Source organism: Zootoca vivipara, chromosome 2 (genome assembly GCF_965207765.1).
Source record: "Zootoca vivipara chromosome 2, rZooViv2.hap1.1, whole genome shotgun sequence".
In the NCBI taxonomy this organism is placed as follows: Eukaryota; Metazoa; Chordata; class Lepidosauria; order Squamata; family Lacertidae; genus Zootoca; species Zootoca vivipara.
This window is the reverse complement of record NC_142584.1, coordinates 60,421,159-60,444,243: the sequence shown is the minus strand read 5'-3', so window position 1 is coordinate 60,444,243 and position 23,085 is coordinate 60,421,159. Positions and strand designations below refer to the sequence as shown.

The following is a 23,085-nucleotide window of genomic DNA, read 5'->3' as shown; positions in this document are numbered from 1 at the left end:
GAGGTCTACAGGCATAGACATACTATGGGGATGGTAAAGCTATGCTGTACCAAAGAGCTATAGCCCTCTCCCTTCATTCAACTTTGCATTTGTAGACCAACTGCACACCTATGATTTGGATGGGGGGTGGGACTCAAAAGTAGTAAACAAGGAAACTCTGACATCAAGGCCGCCACCCCTCAACACATGCACACAAGGCCTTTTCTGGAAATGAGATGACCACTCCACTGTGGTTGGAATAAGGAAAGTGTTGGCAAAGGGCTAAAAGTAAAATTAATGGGGATTTTTGTCCTGTTGTTCCATTTTATTTTATTTTTATTTTTCAAAATGCTTTAACAGACCTCTGGCTTGGGAAGACGTTTCTTATAAAATGCCATGGGAGTTGGAAAATGAACTAACTCATTATTTCTAAAGCAGATGCACTCAGCTTCCCTTCGAAAAAGGCTTGAATGAAATGTTGACAATGGGCACCTTTGGCAGCACTGTCTGTCTAATTAATTAATAGCATGCGCAGCCAAGCAGCAACCTCTGAAAAATGCATATCTGGGTTGGGTAACCATCTTTTGCTCAGTCCCCAACAAAACAAAGCTGTGAGGGAACTGCAGAACGTTCCAAATCCCCTTTAATGCTGGGCTGCAATAGGGGATTTTTAGGTATGTGCAAAATTAGGGTTCCATGTCACTGAGAATTCCCCAAGTTATTAGTATACAGTACATTGTTAACTGAGAGAATGCCTTTGAAACATGACTTAAAAACAGTGATTTCGCCATGGTTGAATACTAGCATTTTAATTTGATACTTTGTTTCTACTCTTCGTTCTTCCTACTCCCTGATTAAAATCAGTGGAGGCTGGTCTATTAGGGCAGTGTTTCTCAACCTTTTTTGGGCCAAGGCACACTTGTTCCATGAAAAAAATCACGAGGCACACCACCATTAAAAAAGTTAAAAAATTTAACTCTGTGCCGCCCTATATTGACTATATAATTATGACTGTAAGAAACACTTGCCAATTGCTGTGTTGGTTGCAATCTCCTGTAATAAGGCTTCACAAGCCGCTGATTTCTCTGCCAGCACAATCCTTTGCTCAGCAAGTTTCAGGTTGAGCTCATCCAGCCAGCTTCTTTAAGTTTGTCTAAAACCACCCTCCCGTGGTGGTGGCTGTTGAGAGCTGCGCTCGCTCCGCGTTGTGACCCGGCCGGCTTCCTTTCCGGTGGGTCAGCTTTGCCTATTGGCGGCCACCAGGCACGTGACAATGCAAATCGCCCTTCTCGTCCCTGCACGTCGCGGCACACCAGCCAGCGTCTTGCGGCACACTAGTGTGCCGCGGAACAGCGGTTGAGAAACGCTGTATTAGGGGAACCAGGGCTTAGCTGTACCAAGTGAAATGTAAAGCCATTTTTTAAAAAAGTGTCCCCCAGAATCTCTCAGAGCCACACTCTTTTCTGTTCCAAACATCCTTTGAACTTGGAGAGGCATTTCTGTCAATTGGCTGCTCTCTAGCTGCTCTCTGCACCAATCACTCCAAAAGTATTGCAAGGAAGTCCATCCCATATGTCTCCAAACAGAAAAACCATGTGATTGTAATTATTATTATTATAATTATTATTATTGTTATTATTATTATTAAAAAGTGACTGTCTGAAAACGTCCACAGATGGGTAAAAAGATAATGGAAGAGAGTTCCAATTCCTTAGAGAGTCTGACTCTAGGAGGAGGAGGCCAGGGAGTACTGTCGTACCTTGGTTCTTGAACACCTTGGTACTTGCCCGTTTTGGCTCCTGAACGCTGAAAACAAGGAAGTCAGTGTTCCGATTTTCGAACGTTCTTTGGAACCCGGACATCCAGTGTGGCTTCCGTGGCTTCCAATTAAGTGCAGGAAGCTGCTGCAGCCAATCGGAAGCTGCACCTTGGTTTTCAAACATTTTCAGAAGTTGAACGGACTTTCAGAATGGATTACATTCGAGAACCAGGGTACAACTATAAAGCTGACTGAGGAAGCTGCTTCAGGCGGCTGATACTGAGGTGGGGAGATGGCCGGAGCAGTGAGTGCTAAGTGCACTGCCCTGTAACCACTACACCAGCCCACAAATACAGTAGAAGACCCTTTCCTTTCACCAGTATTGGAATAAGATCCCACTGCCAGCCCAATTGGCTTCTGTATGTGCCTTGGGAAAGGATGCCATCTTGTCTTTGCCTCAGGCGGCAAAATATATTGAGCTAACCTTGGAGTAAAAGGAGAGTTAAATCCTCACAGTCTGTCTTATCATGCATCTAATGAGTAGCAAGCAATGAAGCCCTTATTTCTTAGTCTAAGGGAATGTCAGCATTGTTTCTTGTTGTAGTTTTATGCTTTTTATTTTCTTTGCATGCATTAATAAAGAATGTGTAGCCTTCACCCATACGTGTGTTCATTGTCTTCCAATCTTAAAAGAACCTTTGACTCCTGGCAGCACCCTTTCTAATTGCATGCTATAAATTCCCCTTTCCTCACCCCCCCAAACTGCCATCTTATTTTTCCATAACAAGACTTTGTATGCAGTTTGGCCTGGGTTCAACAAAGAGGCGAGCTGCTAATGAACATGAATATCATCAAGTATTTCTGCACTATGTCTTGGCTATAAGCTACTGCGTCAAGATTCCCCCCCCCCGCCCCGAGAATCTCATTTTGTCCTGTGTACTCTGCCTCCTTGTCCAAAGGCTCACTGACTTAGGCTGCTTCCAAAGCAACAGATTTTATCCTAATTGTGCTTCCTCTTAAATCCTTGGAGAAAAGCTGTTTCCTAAGAATTAGGACTAATGGACCCAAGTGCATGCAATTAATCTTAATTGAATCTAAAGTACTTCACATTGTTTCCACTGGCACTTTCAAGTCTCTGTAGAACAGTCCTTGGCTCCTTCATGTACAAGATTAAACGGCATTTAGATTCCATGGGTTTGATCTGAGAGAGTGACTAAACCGTGATTCAAACCAGGAAGAATTCTCTTCAAATCTCTCCTTCAGAATAAACTCGGAGGGGGTAATAATAATAATAATAATAATAATAATAATAATAATAATAATAAATACCCTGCCCATCTGGCTGAGTTCCCCAGCCACTCTGGGCAGCTCCCAATAGAATATTAAAAACACGATAAAACATCAAACATTAAAAACTTCCCTAAACAGGGCTGCCTGCAGATGTCTTCTAAAAGTCAGATAGTTGTTTCTTTCCTTGACATCTGATGGGAGGGCGTTCCACAGGGTGGGCGCCACCACCGAGAAGGCCCTCTGCCTTGTTCCCTGTAACCTCATATCTCACAGTGAGGGAACTACCAGAAGGCCCTCAGCACTGGATCTCAGTGTCCGGGCTGAATGATAGGGAGTGGAGATGCTCCTTCAGGTATACTGGGACTATTCTTGGTATAATATTAGAATGGATAAACTAAAGTCTTCTGATAGTTCTGCTTGCAGATCTGTGAGGTAAAAGGTTACTGTTAAACACATATATTGGAGCTCTGAGGGAAAGTGTGGGCTTTAAAAAGATTTCAAGAAATCAATCAACCTCGCACTTTGTGTTTAGTAACAATAAGCCCTAAAGAAGATCCATGGGGTTTGTATTCAACGTGCAGACTTAGCTGCCGATCACGCATGATGCCTTTAATGAGACTGATGGGAAGTTTTTCTTCCTTTAGACTCGAACCCTCAGACTAATGCCTGCTTACAAAATGACAAGAACAGGTAAATTAAGGTTTAGCTCAACCACTAATCTAGGCACTTTATGATCACAAGTCTCCTCTCTTAAGGCTGGGATTAAAGCATAAGGTACAATTACATCGTGGTAATGGTGAGGTTCCTGCGCTAATTTCAATGTGCTTGTTTAATGTGGTTGATTGATATGACTCATGCCGACCGTATAGATGCTGCTTGTTGATGCAATAGGTGTCCAGCAATACTTGCTTTGACAGCAGCCACTTGCTCCTATTGCGCTGCACTCTGAGGAGCCCTTCCTACCATATTCAGACATTTAGCTCCATCCACTATTTCTGCACTTCTGCAGTGGCATGACATGCCCATGGTAGGCCCACGTTCAGCCTGACTCCCAGTCTTCCTTCTTTAAATCCCCCCAAAGGGCTACACTCAAAACCACTATTACTTGTTTTTGATTGGTAGCTCTTTGCAGCGTAATGGTTCACAGTCACCAGACATGTGAAACTCCCAACAAAAACCGCTTTGGAAATGTCTGCAGAGCATGAGAAGATCTGTGGGTCAATAGCAGAACATCTGCTTTGAATACAGAAGGTCCCAGATTCAATCCCTGGCATCTCCAGCTGGGACTGAGAATATTCCCTATCTGCAACCCTGCAGCCAGTGTAGACAATACTGAACTAGATGAATCAATGGTCTGGTTCATTTTAAGGCAGCTTCCTATATTTAATTTATTCACTTCTTCCCACCCAGCTACAAGAAACAGGATGTAAGCCAAGAAAACAATTTCTCTGACTCTGATTTATGTCATTTTCTTCCCAGGCCGCAATCTGACTCATTTCATTACCTAAGAAAGCCCTCGTGTGTTTGGCTTTCGTCAAGGTCGAACCTCAAACCTTAAGAGAAAATTCAGCAAAATGTGCATATGACAATGGCGTGAGCCATGGTTGATATAAGAGTACAGTAAATTCACATCCTGTCCCAACCCTCAACAGAAAGAAAATAGGTTGTGTGTCTCAAACATCACATGGCCAGTGGGATTTTTAAAAACCTTTGTTCTAAGCACCCTGAGCTACTCTTTTTGCTATTTCTGGACACAAAGAATGTGTGTGGTAAAGGCAGATATTAACTGTAAGCTCCCAATCCTAGTCATCTAAAAATTAGAGATGAATTTTCACCTGTTTATGTTCTTTCCTCTCTTTCACTGCAAATTGCATTGCTATTTCTATTTCAGTGTCCATGTTTTGCTTTGTTGAAAGTGGTGTAGATTTATTTCTAATTGAAATTCTAAAGGGGAGAGAGAGAGAGATGAGCTTTCCTGTGTCTCAGGAGGAAAAATGAGGAATTGCAGCGCATGGCGTAGGGCAGCAATAGCCAAGGTGATGCCCACCAGATTTTGTGGACTCAGCTCTCATCGTCCCTGATCATTAGCCATGCTGGCTGAAGCTGATGGGCCCAAAACGTCTGAGGGGTTTAATGTTGGCTACCCCAGAGGCAGGGAATAGGAAGAACATGAAAATGAGCAACACCAATTTTCTATTTGAGACAGTCAATAATAACCATACATAAGATGCAAGGATACTCAGCCAGATTGCACTATGAGATTGGTGACACTCACAAGTGCTCATATAGGAACGATCAGGAGTCATTGCAGAAATGAGACTAGTATAGAAAGTCCAAGAATAAAAGCAGGCAGTTAATTCAACAATGCCTGATATTGAGATGATAGTTGTGCACAAAACAACCTAAAAGACAGTCTAACCCCTTATATACCGGATCGAACACTGTGCTCTGCAGGAGAGGGTCTCTCCTGCATATTAGCAGAAGATTCATTCAACCGAAATAGAAACCAGACCTTCAGTGTGGGGGCAACCGAGTCAGATGGGCAGGGTACAAATAAAACAACAACAACAACAATTATTATTATTATTTCCCTCCCATTACACATCAGAGAGGTGCTATCTCCATTGTCTGTTGGGTCCTACGAAAGACTTTATTTAAAAAAATATGGAATTGTTTTTAACTGTTGATGTTTCTACAGTACTGCGAAATCATTTTGAGATGTTTCATGATAAGCTTGTTCACAAATGCAATAAAATAAAATAACAAATGTTTATTACATGGGTTTGCCACAATATCACAGTTTCAGCAGGGGTTTCCTGCTGATACATTTAATGGAAATGCATCCACTTTTATGTACAATACATAAACAAATTTTACTTAAACCTTTGAAACCATTTTTCACAGGGTGGAGTGTTTCTTTCCATAAAAACAGATTTATAAGTAGATCATCTCCAGCTCTGAACCATGAACGGACAACATCTCCTAACACCTGGCCTGGCAGGATGTTTTCAGCATCACTTGTAGCTGAGCGAAAGGGAGAGGTCTGGTCAATCTTGAGTCTTCCTTCAACATCACATAGCAGCAAGAATAGCTGCTGAACCTTTCCCTGGTGTGCAGACAGTGAAGGCCTCTTTGGACTAGGAGCTGCCAGTTCTGCTGTATGAGGGAACAGATGGCTGTCAAGAAAAGACACAGCAGTAGAGGCCAGCAGTAGCCAAGAGAGAAGGGAAATGAATCATGCAGGAACTACAATAAATTGTTGCATGCTCATGCCAATTATATGTTCACTGTTGTCAGGCGGAAATAGACGTCTAGTAACCTCATTAGTAAAAAGAGAACACATTAATGGACAGTTGCCTGAGGGTGCGTGTGAAACAGGGATGGATGGAACAGCCACACTACTTGTATCGCATCATAGCTGCAAAGATTCCCAGTCTTTACAAGTTTATTCCCTAGTTGCCATTCCTTCAGTGCAACTAGGAAAGGCCCTCCCATCCCATTCACAGAACTGCAAGATGCACACAGTTTCACAACCCAGCAGCAAAAGAAAGCCTCCATTTTTTCCCTCCATTTTTTCATCGCCACAAAACTGTTCCCTGACAGTAAATTACTTTATTCAAATCTCATTCTCCCCTCCTCTGTTTTTTTTGTATTAGATTTTATTAGGTTCCTTAAAAATAGATGTTCAATGATGAGTATATCATTTTGTAACTGTATACCACAAATACGATTACTTCGCTTATCTACCTACATCTCATTTCTCCCTCTCCCCCCCCCCAAAAAAAATCCCTTTTCGGCTGCTGTTGTTTGGATTAGAGGGATCTTGAAGGGAAGAGAGAATGACCAACATGCCAGCTGGAAGCAATCAAAGCTTATATGTCTATGTCTCAATTTGGAGGGGATAGATAAAACAAGTTGTGTTTCCACATCTGGAATCTACATGGAAGGGATTTTTTTGGGTTACATTTCATTATTCCTTTCTGACATCTGTTTTTGCCAATTCCTTAGTCTTTTGGAACAGCTTGCCCAGTAAACACGAAGAACCATTTTTCAAATAAAAGGGCACACCAAAAATCCAAAACAGGAACCATCTGGAATCCTGAACCAGCCAACTTGATTCCATAACTGGGAATAAAGTCCTAGATGTGGAGCATTAGGGACAGAGTTTGTATTGTGCAACCAGGCTTCTGGGGCACTTTTGGTGACATGTGACATCCTTGTCACATGATCATTCCTTGTCACATGATCATAGTCTCTGTGCTGCTGTCATATTGTTGTTGGCATGCCTCCATTGTCACCTCAAAGCTTGGCTTGGTGTCAGAGAAAGCCTGATAAACTCACAGTTTCCCTGTAATCCTTTTTCCTCCCGTGTTTTTCAAAAGCAAAGCCCAACATAGTGACATGGAAGCAAGTTTCACACGGCTCCATTATGTATCGGGTGTGTCCGGATTCTGTAAATGATCACTGCTGTCGCTGGGCACAAGAGCAGGGATGTCATGACAACGATGGTGACGAGGATGATCAGGACAATGACCCACACTTCCAAGATGTGCTTTGGAAGGGGAAGCGGTGTGGCCTCTATGTTTCCCAAAACATCCATGCTCCTCCTGTTCCTCCCTAAAGCAAAGAAGAAAAAGAAAAGTATCAATAAAACAGAACACAAAGCAAATGCAATCCTCACAGGTGACAAGCACATAACCTTTCTGTACCTCCAGAGTTGAAATAAAAGAGCTTGGATAGACTGCTTTAAAATGATGTAAGGTAGAACACTTATCTGCACTTCATTGGGTCCAGAAGAAGACATGCAGGACACTCCTATCTATACATATTGTTATGAGTTTGTGGGTGCCAGACACCCCTAATCCCTAGATCTAGTAAGTGTTAGAATTTAATCAAAGCTTGGGGTGTTAAGTTGGGTGCCAGACCCCTCTAATCCCCAGGTCCAGCAAGTGTTAAAATCTAATCAGAGCTAATTAAGCTAGGATAGCTTCCTGTGTTGAAGTGATCACCTGGGTGATGGACCATTAAGAGAACAAAGAATCAAAGGATTCCTCAACAGATAAAACCAGAGTTTACAGCAGAGAGGTTAGGAAGAATAATGTGGCAGAGTAGCAAAGCAGCAAGCTGGAAAGCCAGAGAGGCACAGCAATGGTTGATCTCTCCCATAGCTTCAGCTATGGGAGAAACAAGACCCTTTTGAGGTGTTAATGCTCCATCATAGGCTCAGGTTGTATATATGTGTAAATAAACCATATACAGTATCATAAAGGCTCCACAGCTTCTACTGTGTCCCATTTCCAAAAGGTAAGTACCTGCAACTCCTGGAATCTCATACTGCTCAGAGATTGGGATAGCATGCAACAATACTTATTCAAGCCCCACTTCATGCAGTGAGGCTTTCTGGCACATAAATAGGCATATGATTGCAGACTTAAGGACGTAAAGATTTGGTCTGTGCAAACACTGCCGTGTGGGATCAGATGGGATGGGTCACTTCTATGCCTGCCTGCCTGCCTGCCATCCAGGCACTACATAGAAATAGATACGAAATAAATAAAAAATCCTTCCAGTAGGACCTTAGAGACCAACTAAGTTTATCATTGGTCTGAGCTTTCGTGTGCTCAGAAGTGTGTATCTGAAGTGTATCTGAAGAAGTGTGCATGCACACAAAAGCTCATACCAATGATAAACTTAGTTGGTCTCTAAGGTGCTACTGGAAGGAATTTTTATTTGTTTCGACTACACCAGACCAACATGGCTACCTACCTGTAAATAGAAATAGATGTCATTTAATGTTATTTCATGCGTGTGGCTTTCTCAGCTAGTTTGCTGTAGTGACTAGTATATTGTACACAGAGGGAGGAATTCAATGTTGTACTATGTTGAATGTTCAGTCAGTGCAAGCATTTCAGCTTCCTAGACAGAACAGTCCCACCTACCCATCCACCTTCTTCCATGTGCTGTTCTGGGGATTCTCCTGACTGCCACCAGGAGAACTAGAGGAAACCCCATTGTGCAAATGAAAGCCATTGCACAGGCTTCTGTCAAAGGGATTCATTAGCCGAATCCCACCCAGATACAGTATAGGACTTCTAAGTCTGAATTCCTACTCAGTGGAAAGAGGGTCTGGAGTGGGTCATGAAGCTAGAGCATAATTTAGCGCATGTGCTAAATTAACAATTGATCCAATTGCGCATCAAAGAATACAATGAATGTTATTTATTTCAGAGGACTGCATTTCCACAAAATGTCACAGAAACAAAAGGAGGGCTTTGTTGCAAAACACTGCTGTGCAACACCGCCACATGCTCATAACATCAAAATGTGAAACTGTGCGTGGTGGCACAGAAGGGAGGCAGTTCTCAAGGTCAGTGTGGGCTGCTGTTCATACTTCTTAAGCCGCATGGTGACAAAATGTTCTGTTTAATAAGGTATCTTGAGGAGGGAAGGGAGCTGTAAAAGGAAAACCATGTACTCTGATACCCTCCAATAAAAAGGCATCGTAAAATGCTGGCTCTTCATTAGCATTCATTACATGTCATTATTTTAATTGCACCACTATTGTATAATCTGATGAAAAAAATTCACAACTCTGCTATTCTGCCCCTCAGTGAGATAGAAACATGTTAACTTAATGCAGGAGAGTCAAAGTTGAATTAGCCTGGAAGGGTGCCAGATACCGATTATTTTAAAACAAGGATGAGGAACATCAGATCTACAGGCCAAATGTGGCCCTCTAGAGCTCTCTACCTGGCCTAAGGATTGTACCCATTAAAAACCCTGGAAGCGCTGCAGAATATCAGCGTATAAATCTTCTCAAGCAACATCAGAGATTCTCTGCAAACTGGCAGGCCTTCTGTATGCTCAAGAAATGATATACAGCACATCATTTATGCCACCATCTAAATGTGAAAATGTGCCTTAAAAATGGAACAGTGGGAGCAGGGGAGGGAGAAGAATTGTTCAGCTGCATGTGAGCTACCTAATTGCTATGTTGTCCTCCTCTATGGGGGGGGGGGGTCCGCCCCCTGGTTCTTTGTCTCCTTCTACAAGTTCCTACCAACACCAATGGATGACTTAAAGATTAGATAGATTAGATAGATATGCACAATGTATGTGTGTGTGTAATAAATTCTGTAATGAGTCAGCTCAAAAGCAAGCAATTTGGCTCCCGTCCAATCAATTCTAAGTAGCCAGAGTCTCTCCTCTCTCAACAGCATATTGCCACAGTAGGATATGCTTTACTTGATTAGGCTGCAGTCATAGAGGCACTGAGCATCTGCAATGAACCATTCTGATCCCTTTGCTGTACAACTTCAGGCAAGCTGACACCTGTTTGATTTTTTTTAATCTAGCAGGGATGATTCAAGAAGAAGCAATTGCCCTCCAAAAATATTCCCCACCACCTTTTTTGGTAACTGCACAGAAGTGTGTATGCACCTGCAAGAAAAGGAAGGTGGGGAAACATAACCATAGGGCAGAGGTTGCCAGTGTGGCAGAGGATTTCCCTGATGCCCACAGGGTCCCCATTTCTGGGTTCAAAGGATCAGTGCAAGGCCCTTTCCCTCTCCAAACGCAAGCATCTAAAGTTCTCAGCCCCTCAGCCAAAAAGAGTTATAGCCCTGAATTCCATCACCTTAACCTCAACATCAAGACAGGAGTGCCTGGCGTGCTATGGTCCATGGGGTCACGAAGAGTCGGACACGACTAAACGACTAAACAACAACAACAACAACAACCTCAACATACAGACCAGTACCTGCACAGTACTATCTACCTTAATGAGAAACATTGGACATCCCAGGCTAATAAACTGCTGCAGTTCTCTCCCTCTCCTCTCTTGGACAAATTCAACTGGCGTCCCATGAACTGCCAAAGTGTGTCTATGTATGAAGCAAGGCTGGCCCAAGACATTTGGCTGCCTAAGGCAAAGGAGAAATGATGCACACCCATTCATACGCCTCCTGCTTTGGGACTAGCAAAGGGGCACTGCCCTGCCCCTGAGGGAGGTCAGCAGGATAGATATAAATGTGGGTGGCAAAGTGGTGTGGCACACAGCTCTCTTCTCGAAGAGTTGAGAGGCACCACTGGCTCCCAGCATATGCTGCCTAAGACCTTACTGTGCCAAATGGCAGAACCGGCTCTGGTAGGAAGCTTGCAGCCTCTAAGCCCATGGGACCCCGCCTCTCATCTGTCCAGTCTCCAGGGAAGATTTTGCTTGGGCAAATAAAATTAGCGATGGGGTAAAAAACCCTTGCCAAATCTCCAGTCACACGGACTGCCTCTGTGTATATTTTAACTACAGTAGGCGTTGATGCAGATTTCGTGTCTGATTCAGCAGCCTCGAGGCATCTCACCTGTGCTTAATCATGGTTTCCTGAGTCACGAAATCAGTTTCTTTACACGAATGAAGCAACTGATGACACCAAACAGTGCGCAAACCCCTGCCAGCTGGATACATTGCTGTTTCCCACCCTGATCTTTTGATCCTGTTAACATTTCTTTATTTATTTTCTTATTTGCTTGCTTGCTTGCCTCTCCAGCCAACATCAGCCTACAAAGCAAACCAATCCATTCTTTCTCAACAAGAGGCTCAACACCTGATTCTGTCAATGGGTCGAATCCGGACTAAGGCTGTGTACACATTATCAGCTCAAAGCACAGCTACATCATTCTGTTTCTCAATTCAGATCAAAAGTGCTTTGGGGAAAACACAGCTCTTTATTCCAGTTGCTATCTGTGATGGATATGAATTGTTCTTACATGTGTGTGGTTGTTGTTTTAAAATAGTTTTTATTTTATTTTATTATATATGTGTTTGTGTGCTCACATGCGCAATTTTTTTTTAGTACCCCAGGAAGTCGAGGGAATAACTCTGCAAATTGTAGCTCTGTGAGGGAAACAGGGAATCTTCTAACAATGCTGACACTTTTAACAAGCTACATTTTCCAGGATTCTGTAGAGGAAGCCATGGCTGCTTTAACTATATAGTGCAGAAGGGACCTTGGTTTTAAGAAGTTACTCCTAATGTTTTAGCCAAAATCTGCTTCCCTGCCAATTCCATCCACTGGGTCTAGTCTTGGTTCTGTAGATCTCTTAGTTGCAGCCTAAAAGGACACTCCATTGACTAAAGATGTCAATAAACTGGACAATAAAATGTTAACCAAAAATCATGGTTCAAAATTTAGGAAAGATAACCACAGTGACTGTCAGGAACATAATTCATGAGCAGGACTGGTTGGGAGTGCTAGTTTAATTTGGGATTCAAGTTTCACCGCAATGCTGTTTTGTGGGTTTCCATGTCAGAGTCTTACGTGGAATAAGACTCTCCTATGTCATAGGCAGGCTGAGGCGTGTTTAAGTGGAAGAATTTGCTGGCAAGCTTCTGCTGAAATGGAAGGCCTTCCTTCTACGAGTGTGTGTGTGTGAGGCAGAGCCTACGCACAGCACAGGAAAATGTGTGCTCCGTGCTCCGTTTACAGAGAAGTGCATTAGCGCTGTCGTTATTTGGAATGAACTTCCTGGCAAGCAGTAATCTAAGCTGTTGATTTGCTCCAAGTGAAACTCAGTTATTTCCTACATTGACAAGTGTTTTGTGGCTCTAGGCTCTGATCCCTGGGTGCTTCCTCGTGTCGTGAGCAGCGCAGTCTCAGTAATCTTATTAGTTTAACTTGGATTTCATGTCACACACAAAACTAAACTGGGATGCTGGAAGACTTGAGATTTAAAGCCGGCGAGTCCCATTAATTCAATACAAAAGCAATCGACTTCCAACACAGCTTTCTGACAGCCAACATGGTACCATGAGTGGAACAGGGAAGAGGAACACCTGGTTCTCCATATGTTGTTACACTAAAGCTCCCACCAACCTTTGGAGCAGCGTGTTGGGCATGGATCCAGGAGACCTGGGTACCAAGCCCTGCTTAGCCATTAAGTTCACAGGAGCAGTCCCTGTTTCTCAGTTGAACTTCCTCTTATGCTTGTTGTCATGGAAATGAGACAGTGCCACACATCATTCGTATGAGTTGTAGGAGGTTCAAAGTCAAGGACTACACCCCTCTCTCTCCCTTTCCATTCCTATGAGGGGGTCCATGTGGGGCCCAGAGGCATTTCTAGGAAATGTGAGGGAAGAAGGTAGACTTGCTAGGTGCCTGCACATTGCTTTTCAGCCAGCACTGTACAAATTAAACAAAACAGAAAACTGGAAGAGGCAGCTGGCCAAGGGGCTGTCTGCGGGCATCGTGCCACCATGTAAGGGACCTAGGTTTCAGTATAATCCTTGCTTGCTTACTTACTTGCCTCTCTTAGGCAAGTCATTCCCTCTCACTTTAACCTACCTCAAAGGGTTGTTGTGAGCCCCCAGTGCTGGGCTGATTTGAGTGACAGGGTGCGATACAAATGTCATACGAAGAAAAAGCTTACGCAACCGTGCAACTTGTTATGCGGTGACCATGGGATTGTGTACAATGCACAAGCGCCTCCAACCGAGCAGCCTGACATCATCTTGGCTGTGCCATTTTTGTAATTTATCCCCAGAGTTTGGTGACGCTCGTTGCCACTTTGACATCAGCAAGAACAGGTTAAGCTGGAGTCACTGTGCCAATTCTCTGAAGTGCTCCAGATCAGAAAGATAACATGACGTCAAAACCTGTGGAGATTCAAAGGCCAGGCTACACCCATCTTAATGCCTTCAAGGGATTACTTGTTAAAACACAGGCTGTTTGTAAGAAACCCACAAACCTATTTATTACTATCACGCAGCACAGGGGGCTCCACATTTAAACCAGCTTGCCGACAGACAAAAGAGAGGGGAGGGAAAACCCAGCAGGCACTGTGCTCTGAATCACCGGTGTTTAATGAAGAGAGAGAGAGAGTTTGGTGGCGCTTGGAGAAGATTCAAGAGCAAGTTACTCAACTTTTAAGAGATTCTTCATTGCCGGTTTTAATGGTCATTCTTGCTGAGCTGAGGATTTATGGAAACCATTTCTCCCTCAAATTGTGAATGCATCCTGCTGGGTGTTCAAATACAAAGACTATAAACACGGAACAGTCTCCCTCGGGAGGTGGTGGACTCTCCTTCCTTGGACGTTTCTAAGCAGAGGTTGGATGGCCATCTGTCATGGATGCTTTAGCTGAGATTCCTGCATTGCAAGGACTTGGACTAGATGACCCTTGGGGTACCTTCCAACTCTATGATTCTATGAGCCCGTTGCTCTTGTTACTACTTTCTGCAGGTCCTGCCCGGTTTACCTGGCCACCCTACTTCTGGGGTAAATTCATCTAAATCTGTGTCTACCCTAACATTATAGCCCTCCCAGCCAGAAGTGACTGTCAGGAGTATGGGCAGGAGTCAGGCTCTGGGGCCTGTAGTGCTTTGCAGGACTGGGGCCTGCCTCAGCTTGTGCTGGAGAAGCAAGGAGTGGCCACTCAGGTGAAGACCTCAGCTTGTGCTGGAGAAGCAAGGAGTGGCCACTCAGGTGAGGCCACTTGATACCTCACTGCACCTGGTGGCAGGAGCTGGGAGGCATAAAAGCTCAGCATTTCCCTTCAGCTCTTTGCCACAGCAACGCTATCCCTGCCTGGTTGCATCTGGCTTCTTGCTTCTTGCTCCTGGGACCCTTGCCGACGCCTTGATTCTCGACCCTTGGACCTCTGTCTTGCCGATGCCTTGATCCTCGACCCTTGGACCTCTGCCTTGCCGATGCCTTGATCCTCGACCCTTGGACCTTTTGCCTTGCCGACGCCTTGCTCCTTGACTCCCAGACCTAGCTTCTATACCTGAATTTCTAACACTGTTCCCTACCACTAGTGTAGTATCAGGGAGCTTATCAAAAATATAGATGTTTCCAATTAATAACCCGACACTGCCAAAAATAATGGGGGGAATGGCATCCCTGTCATGTAGTTCCTTAGAAACGCAACATAATTGACAAAAACTCTGTCCTATGTAAGCTACTACACAATACTTAAATGTTAATTGTTTGTTTATTTAATAAGTATCTTTCTTGGATAGAAACTGCCTGCCTGCAGAAAACTACTACTATCTATTTCAAATTCAACAGGAGTGGAAGATGTGTTATTAAAGCCCATAGCTTGCTTGACTGGTTAAGGGTCAGTCCTAATTTGACTGAAAAATCTCTTGCTTTCCGAAGAAAGTGGAAACAAATCAGAAGGGAGAAGTCTAATCAAAGCAGAGGCATGAAAATCAGGCAGCATCTTATCTGAGAGCAGAGGAAGCCAGTCTCTGATTATTTTGGTGGCCAAGTATAAAAATAAAAATAAAAATGGTGCTCTTAGCACGCCACAAAATAATACTAAAAAACTAAATGGGCATACAGTATCCTAATAATGCTGTGCCAAATCTGCTGCCTGAAGCTGCCTCTTAATGGGAGGCCCCTTTTCAGAAACATTATCAGTCCTTCTTTGAAGGTTCAGCTTTTATTTTTAAAAATATTCTGGCCCTTTTTAAGACTTCAGCTATAAGGAGGGGGTGGGGAAGGCTTCAGGCAGCATCCTACCCAATTGCTCATTAAGAAGCAATGCAATTAAATCCCTTCCAACATAGACAGATACCTGTATTTATGATCTTGAAGTTCTGTAAGTGATTCCGCACCCCCACCCTTACCACAAGGTTTCTGGCTAGGTGCCTGAAGTAGAGCAGAGAGAGAGAAAAAGAGAGAGAAAGTAAAGGGGCCCCATCACTTTATATGACGAACATATTATTATTATTTATTGAATTTATATACCACCCTATACCTGCAAGGCAGAATAAAATCAAAATATACAACCACTGGGGACATGAAGAACCCAGGAAAGCAGGCAGCTTTCAAATCATCAGTGAGGGAGGAGGGAGGAGCAATTCCCATTTGTGAATTAGAGACGGAAGGCTCCAGGCCAGAAAATCTGCATTTATGTCACTTTCACTTGTCTGCCTTCACTTGGAATTCCTTAAGCCCCAGAATTCCAAAGCAAGGGATGCCTGCTTTGGGCTCACCTGCCTCCCCATCTCCACTGCCTCCTGCCATCCCTGTGAGTGAGACCCATCCAAATATGCACCTATTTTACATTCTGCACTTTAGCGGCGTGTGGTAGAATTGTTTTATAGTATTATAGCATGGGCACTTCAGGAAGTTTGTGTTTATTGTCTCTAGCTTTTTCCTTGTTAACTGATTTTAGCTGTTGTTTTTTTTATGCTGCTGTAAGCCACTTTGACAATTAAAAACAAAACAAAACCTAAATGCAATAAATAGTAATAATATTACATGTAACGGCCTAAAAGCATGCAGTTGATTTCTGGGTTTTACTTGGGAACCAGACATGTAACTCCCCCCTACACATTTGTAGGATTTGACATGTGCCCATTCACATCCAGACAGGCCATTTCAGCATGGATGGCTAGAGATGGAGGGAGAATCATGCCTTGTGGTGGGCAGCTTGTTCAGGTATTGTCTAAACCAGCCAAATGTCCCTCAAAAGCAGCACAAGAGAAACAGCGGAATAGCCAATGGTAAGTCAGTGCCCAAACACTACTGATCAAAATACAAATGGTACAACAGTTAAGGGTGCAGACATCTAAATGATGGCAAATTGGCACAGTGCATGTGAAAGTTACCAAGTAATTTTGAACACCATGGAATTTGTTAGTATTGCTGGTAATTTACAATGTCCTTTACCATCTTTATTTCATGCCTGCCCTTAAAGTCACAACAATCCTGTGAGCTGAATTGCTGTTATTTCCATTTCACAGATAGGTAAGAGAAGCTGAAAAATAAAGGACTTGTCCAGATTCATAAAGACAATCCAAGAACGAAAAATGAGTTGAACAATAGTACAAATCCAACATCCTGTGTTGTACCAGACCTGATCTTTTCCAAATGCCTGAACTAAGAGAGATTTTAAAAAATATATCTAAAGCATCCCTATCCAGCCTTTCCTTTAAAACTTCAAAGGGTTACTTGGAAAACATTGCAGATAGGAAGCTTCCCCTAAGCTTTTGTTCATGCCAGAAGCTATAAACGGAAACAGGGGAGGAAGAAAACAAAATAAAGACACAGCACATCTGTGGTTAGTATGGTTATGAAATACATACAAGCAACATGAAACTTCCAACCTTATATTTGACTTCCTTTGCATTTAGGTACGTCTGTCACAGTTAAATGGACTAGAGTAGAACAAAAAGTGAATGTGTTTATTTCTTTGAACCAAAAGGTGAACCTAGTGACATGCCTTGCAATTGTCAATTTGTGATCAGCTGCATAGAGAAGACTGCAAACGCACTAACCAGAAATGGGTTGAAAACCAAGAGAAAGTGAAAAATGAAAATAATAGAATATCATCTGAAACTATCACATATCCATATGGGAGGTCATATACATTCTGTAGCCTGAGAGCCACTCCCTATTCTTTTTCAAGCACCGATAAAGGCAATTAGATGTGCCAATGAATTCCAGCTCACTGCAATTTCTTTGGATAAGTACTGAATTAGCGTCATTTCGCTACTGGGAATGGAGACGGTTACACAACACTGTGTGGGTAACAAAATGTATGATGTACATAGGCCATCACAGGTGATTAATGTAAGCATCACCGTTATAGGTACTGGCTTCCCTCTGCATATGCATGATGTTGATTAACTATGTCTAGTCATCGCATGTGCCCAACTGTATGGGTTTTCCCCATATTTTGCTATAGGGAAATGAAGGAAAACAATTGCCTTTTGGAAGCAGTCTGGAGATAAGGATCCAACAACAGAACTACTGCCAAAAACCAGGATAGGAACAGCAAACCGCACAACATTTTTACATCTTGGTTTCCTCTCGTTGTTTTTGTTAGTGATAGCTTTACAACAGTTGCTATAAAAATGATAGGCACATTGATACATGCAATGCACATTTAAAGATCTCATATTTATATTATAAACCACAGGGGGAAAGCTAACTATAAAACGAACAGCAGTAAAACAGCACAGGCATATCTAAAAGAGCAGTATATACAGATATATAAATGTGTGTGCGTGTGTCAAAGGTTTAGCTTAAGCGATGCTCACCAGAATAAAATACCGTAGTCATAAGAGAAGGTTTGCTACCACCTCAAATGCCCCAATGTAGAAGGAAACTCACAAATGGGTCTTGCAGGGTACTTACCTTATCTTGCAGGGCAAGATCACTCACTTTCCTTGGAAAAAAAATCCAATGACTTTCTGAAATGAAGATCAAAGATGGCATGGATAGAGCCCTTTCTTATTGACCAGCTACTTGTGGATTTTCCCTTGGGACTTAAAACTATTACTGATCTCCAAGGCAAACAAGCAAGCAAACAAAAATCGGAGCAATGCTAAATGCAAACGGGAAACGAAGTGAAGCGAAACTACTGACATGAAGAAGGTGTAGTAGGAGGAATACGAAAGCGCACGAAAAAGCAAACAAGCAAGCAAAAGAAATCGTGGCACTCGCCTCTCTCGAGCCGTAAAAATTCACAGACAAGTCGCTGCTCATCGCTACAAAGAGGACTTACAGGGGTTTCTTATGTTGCTCTTGAGTCTCCGGGCTGCTTCCAAACCTGCTTGGAGTGTCGCCTGCTCGGCTTGCTAGCGTCTGGTCCAAAAGAGCGCAAAATCCGCGGGCCGCCGAATAACTGGACGAAGAAATGTGGGGAGTAAGTTCACACACACCCGGCAGGTGTGATCCTCTTTCTCCGAGCCCGGCGGACAACTTCCACCCCAAAGACCGTGCTCTGGCCAACGGGATGCCGCCTCCCACGCCCGGGAAAGGGAATTCGAACAAAAGCGAAAGTTTCCCTCTCGCTTGCTACGCGCGCTGGAACTCCGCGCTCGCCTCGTTTGCGCTGGGAAGGTCAGGCTTCGGCGAGGCAGCAGCGCAGCTACGCCCCGCCCCCGCGACATGAAAGGCGAGCGGGCCACCTAGTGGCCACAGGCGAAGTGCAAAACCTAAGTTTGATTTGATAGGTTTGATTGATACAGTATACATTACCAGTATCCAGTTGTATACCTTCTTCTCATCCGAAATAGCATGATGAGAAGATATTTGATTATAAAGTAGCTTGTCAAAGAAAAAAGAAAAACAAACCAAAATGGCTGTATAACAATGAAGTTATTATTTATGATGGATATATGATGGATGATTATCATGTATATCATGTATGAGATAATATATATATATGTTAATCAGTGCTTTTTTATAAGGGGGCGCAGGGGTACGCATACCCCTAAACATTTTGTGAATCTTTGTACTTTTGTCTATTTACTGTATTTATTTCCCCCTGATTTGAACTATAAAGTGGTGATTTTTTTGAGTCAAAATGAGAGTACCCCTAAACATTTTTTTAAAGGGAAAAAAGCACTGATGTTAATTTTAAAAGATTTCTGGGTCTGGAGTAGCCCCTAGAGCCAATGGACTCGTGCACTCGTGGCCACAGTGATATATGAGCTGCTTTACACAATAGAAAAACTCTGACATATGCAGACAAGCAAAATAAAAATATTCCTTCAGTAGCACCTTAAAGACCAACTAAGTTTTTATTTTGGTTTGAGCTTTCGTGTGCATGCACACTTCACGAAAGCTCATACCAAAATAAAAACTTAGTTGGTCTTTAAGGTGCTACTGAAGGAATATTTTTATTTTGCTTCGACTCAGACCAACACGGCTACCTACCTGTAACTAGAAATATGCAGACAAGTTTATTTTTTACACATGTAGACCTGGTGAAAACCCACCATCATAGTAAAGAGCCTGGTGGAAACATGCTGTAATGTGAGTTTTCTTAAGGAATAGCTTTCTTCATTGGATCCATTTCTCTAAACTTCCTGTTGCATGGAACATGCACATTTCCCACAATTTTACTTAGCATCGCTGAGTACATGTGGTTTTCCTACGTGGAAGTAAAATGCACCCTTGTAGATAAGCATCTGCATAAAATGTGGCCCCAGAATGTGAACATATGCAAGGCTTCACTCGAGGTTCAGCACTGGAATCGTTAATGTCAGGACTTTGCCCTGCAGTGCATGAAAGAATAATAAAAAAGGAAATTGCAGCTTGCTTTTAGTTTTCTGAAATCAACAGCTGGTTGTTGTTGTTTTTTATGTTCTCTCTTCACTGTCAGAGTTATGAAAATACATGTGCCGGATGAAGTAATGTGACTATGAATGGAAGTCATATTTTCCTGGAAGCTCGCTATGGTGTCTGTTTCTGAGAGCTGAGTGGTGCACTCACAATACTATACGGAGACTCTTATATTGGCAATGATGACTAAGACTCTATTCAAAACAGACAATTGTGCAGTGGGATTGACTGAATACTGTAGTTAGCAAGCCCGTACTTGGCAGCAGCACTCAGTCTAGGGAAGGGAAATTAAATATAATGCAATTCGCAAACCTCACTTTCAGACATACACATCCCATTTCAGCTAAATTGCACACGCACACAGTTTGTGGCCTTCTAACACATCCCTAGGGTTACCATTGCAAAAAGTCGTTATGGACCCCACCCCACACAATGATCTGGGCACTGCTTGAGAGCCAGTGTCTATATATCTGCCTTGCCAGAAGCTCACCCACTCTTCCATGAGGAATTAAACTGTTAACTTGTTGCACCTCAAGGCTCCTGAATGGGAAATCTGGGTGCACCTTGGTTCACCTCTGCTAACATCCTGAAGCATTTCAGGGCACTGTGTCAATTTCACAGGCAAAGATCAATACATGCTCAGCTATGTCCTGTGCTGGGGACCTTCAGCAGGTGAAGCTCCATGAAGTCCATGCTGTTAATCCCCAGGGAAGGTAGCACATAAGAGAAGTTATTTGCCTTCTACAGCCAGGGCATGTTCAAAGGTTAGAACTATCTTTTCTTCTGGATTTAAATTGACTGCAATGCTCTGTTTTTAACATATATGTATATTTTGTTACATTTTGATACTATATAATCCTATTGCTCTGTATTCTGCATGTGCTGGCAGCTAACAATTCATTGGGCTATTCTGTTGTGGGTTTAATCCTAGTGGAAAAGGTGGAACATTTAGTTGCCCAGCTAACCTGATCTTCCAGAAGGTGCGATGGTACAGACAGGGATAAGAACTTCCTTATGTGCTCCAGTGTACATCACACCCTTTCAGAAGGAGTGTTCTTTGTCTTTATAATTGTCTTATTTCAACCATAGAGTACATTTAAAATATCTTCTTCTATGCCTTCTTGTGGCTAAGGGAAGGACCCCACAATTTAGGTCTTGTCTAGTGTAGACATCATCCCTCTTTAGAACATAGCTTAAATATGATGGCCATTGAAAAAAGAAGAGAGCCATCACAAGCTCAAGTGATGCTCAAAACAATGAAGATCTACTTAGATTGCTGACAACAACAACAACAACAACAACAACAACAACAATTTTATTTATGCCCTGCCCATCTGGGTGGCTTACAGCATATCTAAAAACATAATAAAAGCAATAAACCTTAAAAACTTCCCTAAACAGGGCTGTCTTCTAAAAATCAGATAGTTGCTTATTTCCTTGGCACCTGAAGGGAGGGCATTCCACAGGGAGGGCGCTACTAACCGAACTCAGGAAAGCCATTTGGTCATTCTGCTTCCTTCTAAGAAACCGGGTCATATGAAACCTGCTAGAAGCACATCAAGGGACCCACTAAAGCTACAAAAACAACCAGGAAAGAAACTTGTTTAAATCAATTGCTTGTCCCTGAGAGGAAATGATGAGTCGAATTGAGCTTGCAGGGTATGTGGAATTTCTATAGAGGTGAGCATGAGCGTGTATTTGGTTGGGATTTGAAAGAAGATGAGGAAACTCCACACCAAAGTTACTCAAGAAGGAAAAGTAAAATGCCAAGCCCTTTATTAAGATCTCCCTGTGATGTGAAATGTTTGTTTTACTGAAAAGTCATAGTAAGGCATTTCTCAGGATGCCAAAAGAATAGCCCAGCCGTGGGAAACTGGATTTCCTCCATATGGAATATTACAGAACAATAGAAAGTTTCTCTTGGAATATTCCACTGTTGCATGGTGTTAAAAGGCCAAGGAAATATGTCTATTCTTGGCTGACTCTATTTATTTATGTTTTAAGCAAGTAATAGAAACAGCTTCAGTTTTCAGTGGCCACATCATACCAATTAGCTAACCTTCCAATATAGGGGCATGAGAGCAGCTTGCAAGTGTATAGTTCATGTCAGGGGGACACCCTACAGAGAGCCACCCCCTGTCACCCTGACAAGCTCCTCACACAGCGTCAGCACGAGCAGCGAGTCAGGAGAAAGGAATGAGGAAGTGAGCGGGGAGAAGAGAGGGCTCTTTCAGGTATCGGAGCCTCAGCACTGCTATGAGAGAGGCCAGGGGAGGAGGAGTCTGGAGAGATGTCGGACACAGGACCGCCAGAAAAGAGACCGTTACCTCCAATGCCCAAATTGAGGCGCACACCCACCCGTAGGGCCAGGGGGAGGCGCTTTGGGGTGCCCAGGCTTTTATGCTGGGCAAGAACCCCGAAGAAGCTATTGCGGGTTCTGACATGGACTAGGCAGTCATGTTTGCTGAGATCTTTGCACTGTAAATAATATGCACAATAAAACTCTGAAAGACAAGATGGAGTGGAGCGTCTTTACTCAAGAGCAGCCGCAAACACCTCTGACAGTTCAGAAATAATGCTAACCCATAGTCTGTTTTAAATATACTTTTTTGGAAAAAAATCAGTTGTCCAACAGATGATCCAACACACCATAACCTTTCCCTCAAAAAATTGGTTTTTCCTCCCCAGCTGTTCTTGGCTTAAGGTTGTAAGCCAGAAACAAACCATGAAATAAATCATAGAAGAGTATAATGCTTTAGAATGGATGCTTTAGCTAAAATTCATGCATGGCAGGGGGTTGGACTAGATGATCGCTAAGGTCCTTTCTAATGCTACGTTTCTATGATTCCAATGTGCCTCTTTTGAAAGGAACCTACTGTACTATACTTACATGGTTCTGATGACACCATGTAAGATGTAGCATTGTTGTTGTTGTTTAGTCGTTTAGTTGTGTCCGACTCTTCGTGACCCCATGGACCA

General features: G+C 43.0%; 1 protein-coding gene across 2 annotated transcripts; it reads right to left on the bottom strand.

Annotated features, from left to right (window-relative positions):
- Positions 1-5,783: 5,783 nt before the first annotated feature.
- On the bottom strand, positions 5,784-18,882 carry SMIM3 (small integral membrane protein 3). 2 transcript variants are annotated; one of them, XM_035105679.3, is made up of 3 exons: positions 18,542-18,882; positions 18,172-18,227; positions 5,784-7,645 (listed from the first exon to the last, which is right to left on the bottom strand). In XM_035105679.3, exon 3 carries the CDS (start codon positions 7,626-7,628, stop codon positions 7,443-7,445), a length of 186 nt encoding a protein of 61 aa, XP_034961570.1. In that variant the 5' UTR covers positions 7,629-7,645; positions 18,172-18,227; positions 18,542-18,882; the 3' UTR covers positions 5,784-7,442. The 2 variants fall into 2 exon arrangements, with proteins under 2 accessions (XP_034961570.1, XP_034961569.1); XM_035105678.3 differs by lacking the exon at positions 18,172-18,227 and having other exon boundaries at positions 18,542-18,681.
- Between the last annotated feature and the right edge of the window lie 4,203 nt (positions 18,883-23,085).

What these genes read in the sequence shown, in the direction of transcription:
- SMIM3 (XM_035105679.3), bottom strand. Translation starts at nt 7,628, where the DNA reads ATGGATGTTTTGGGAAACATAGAGGCCACACCGCTTCCCCTTCCAAAG.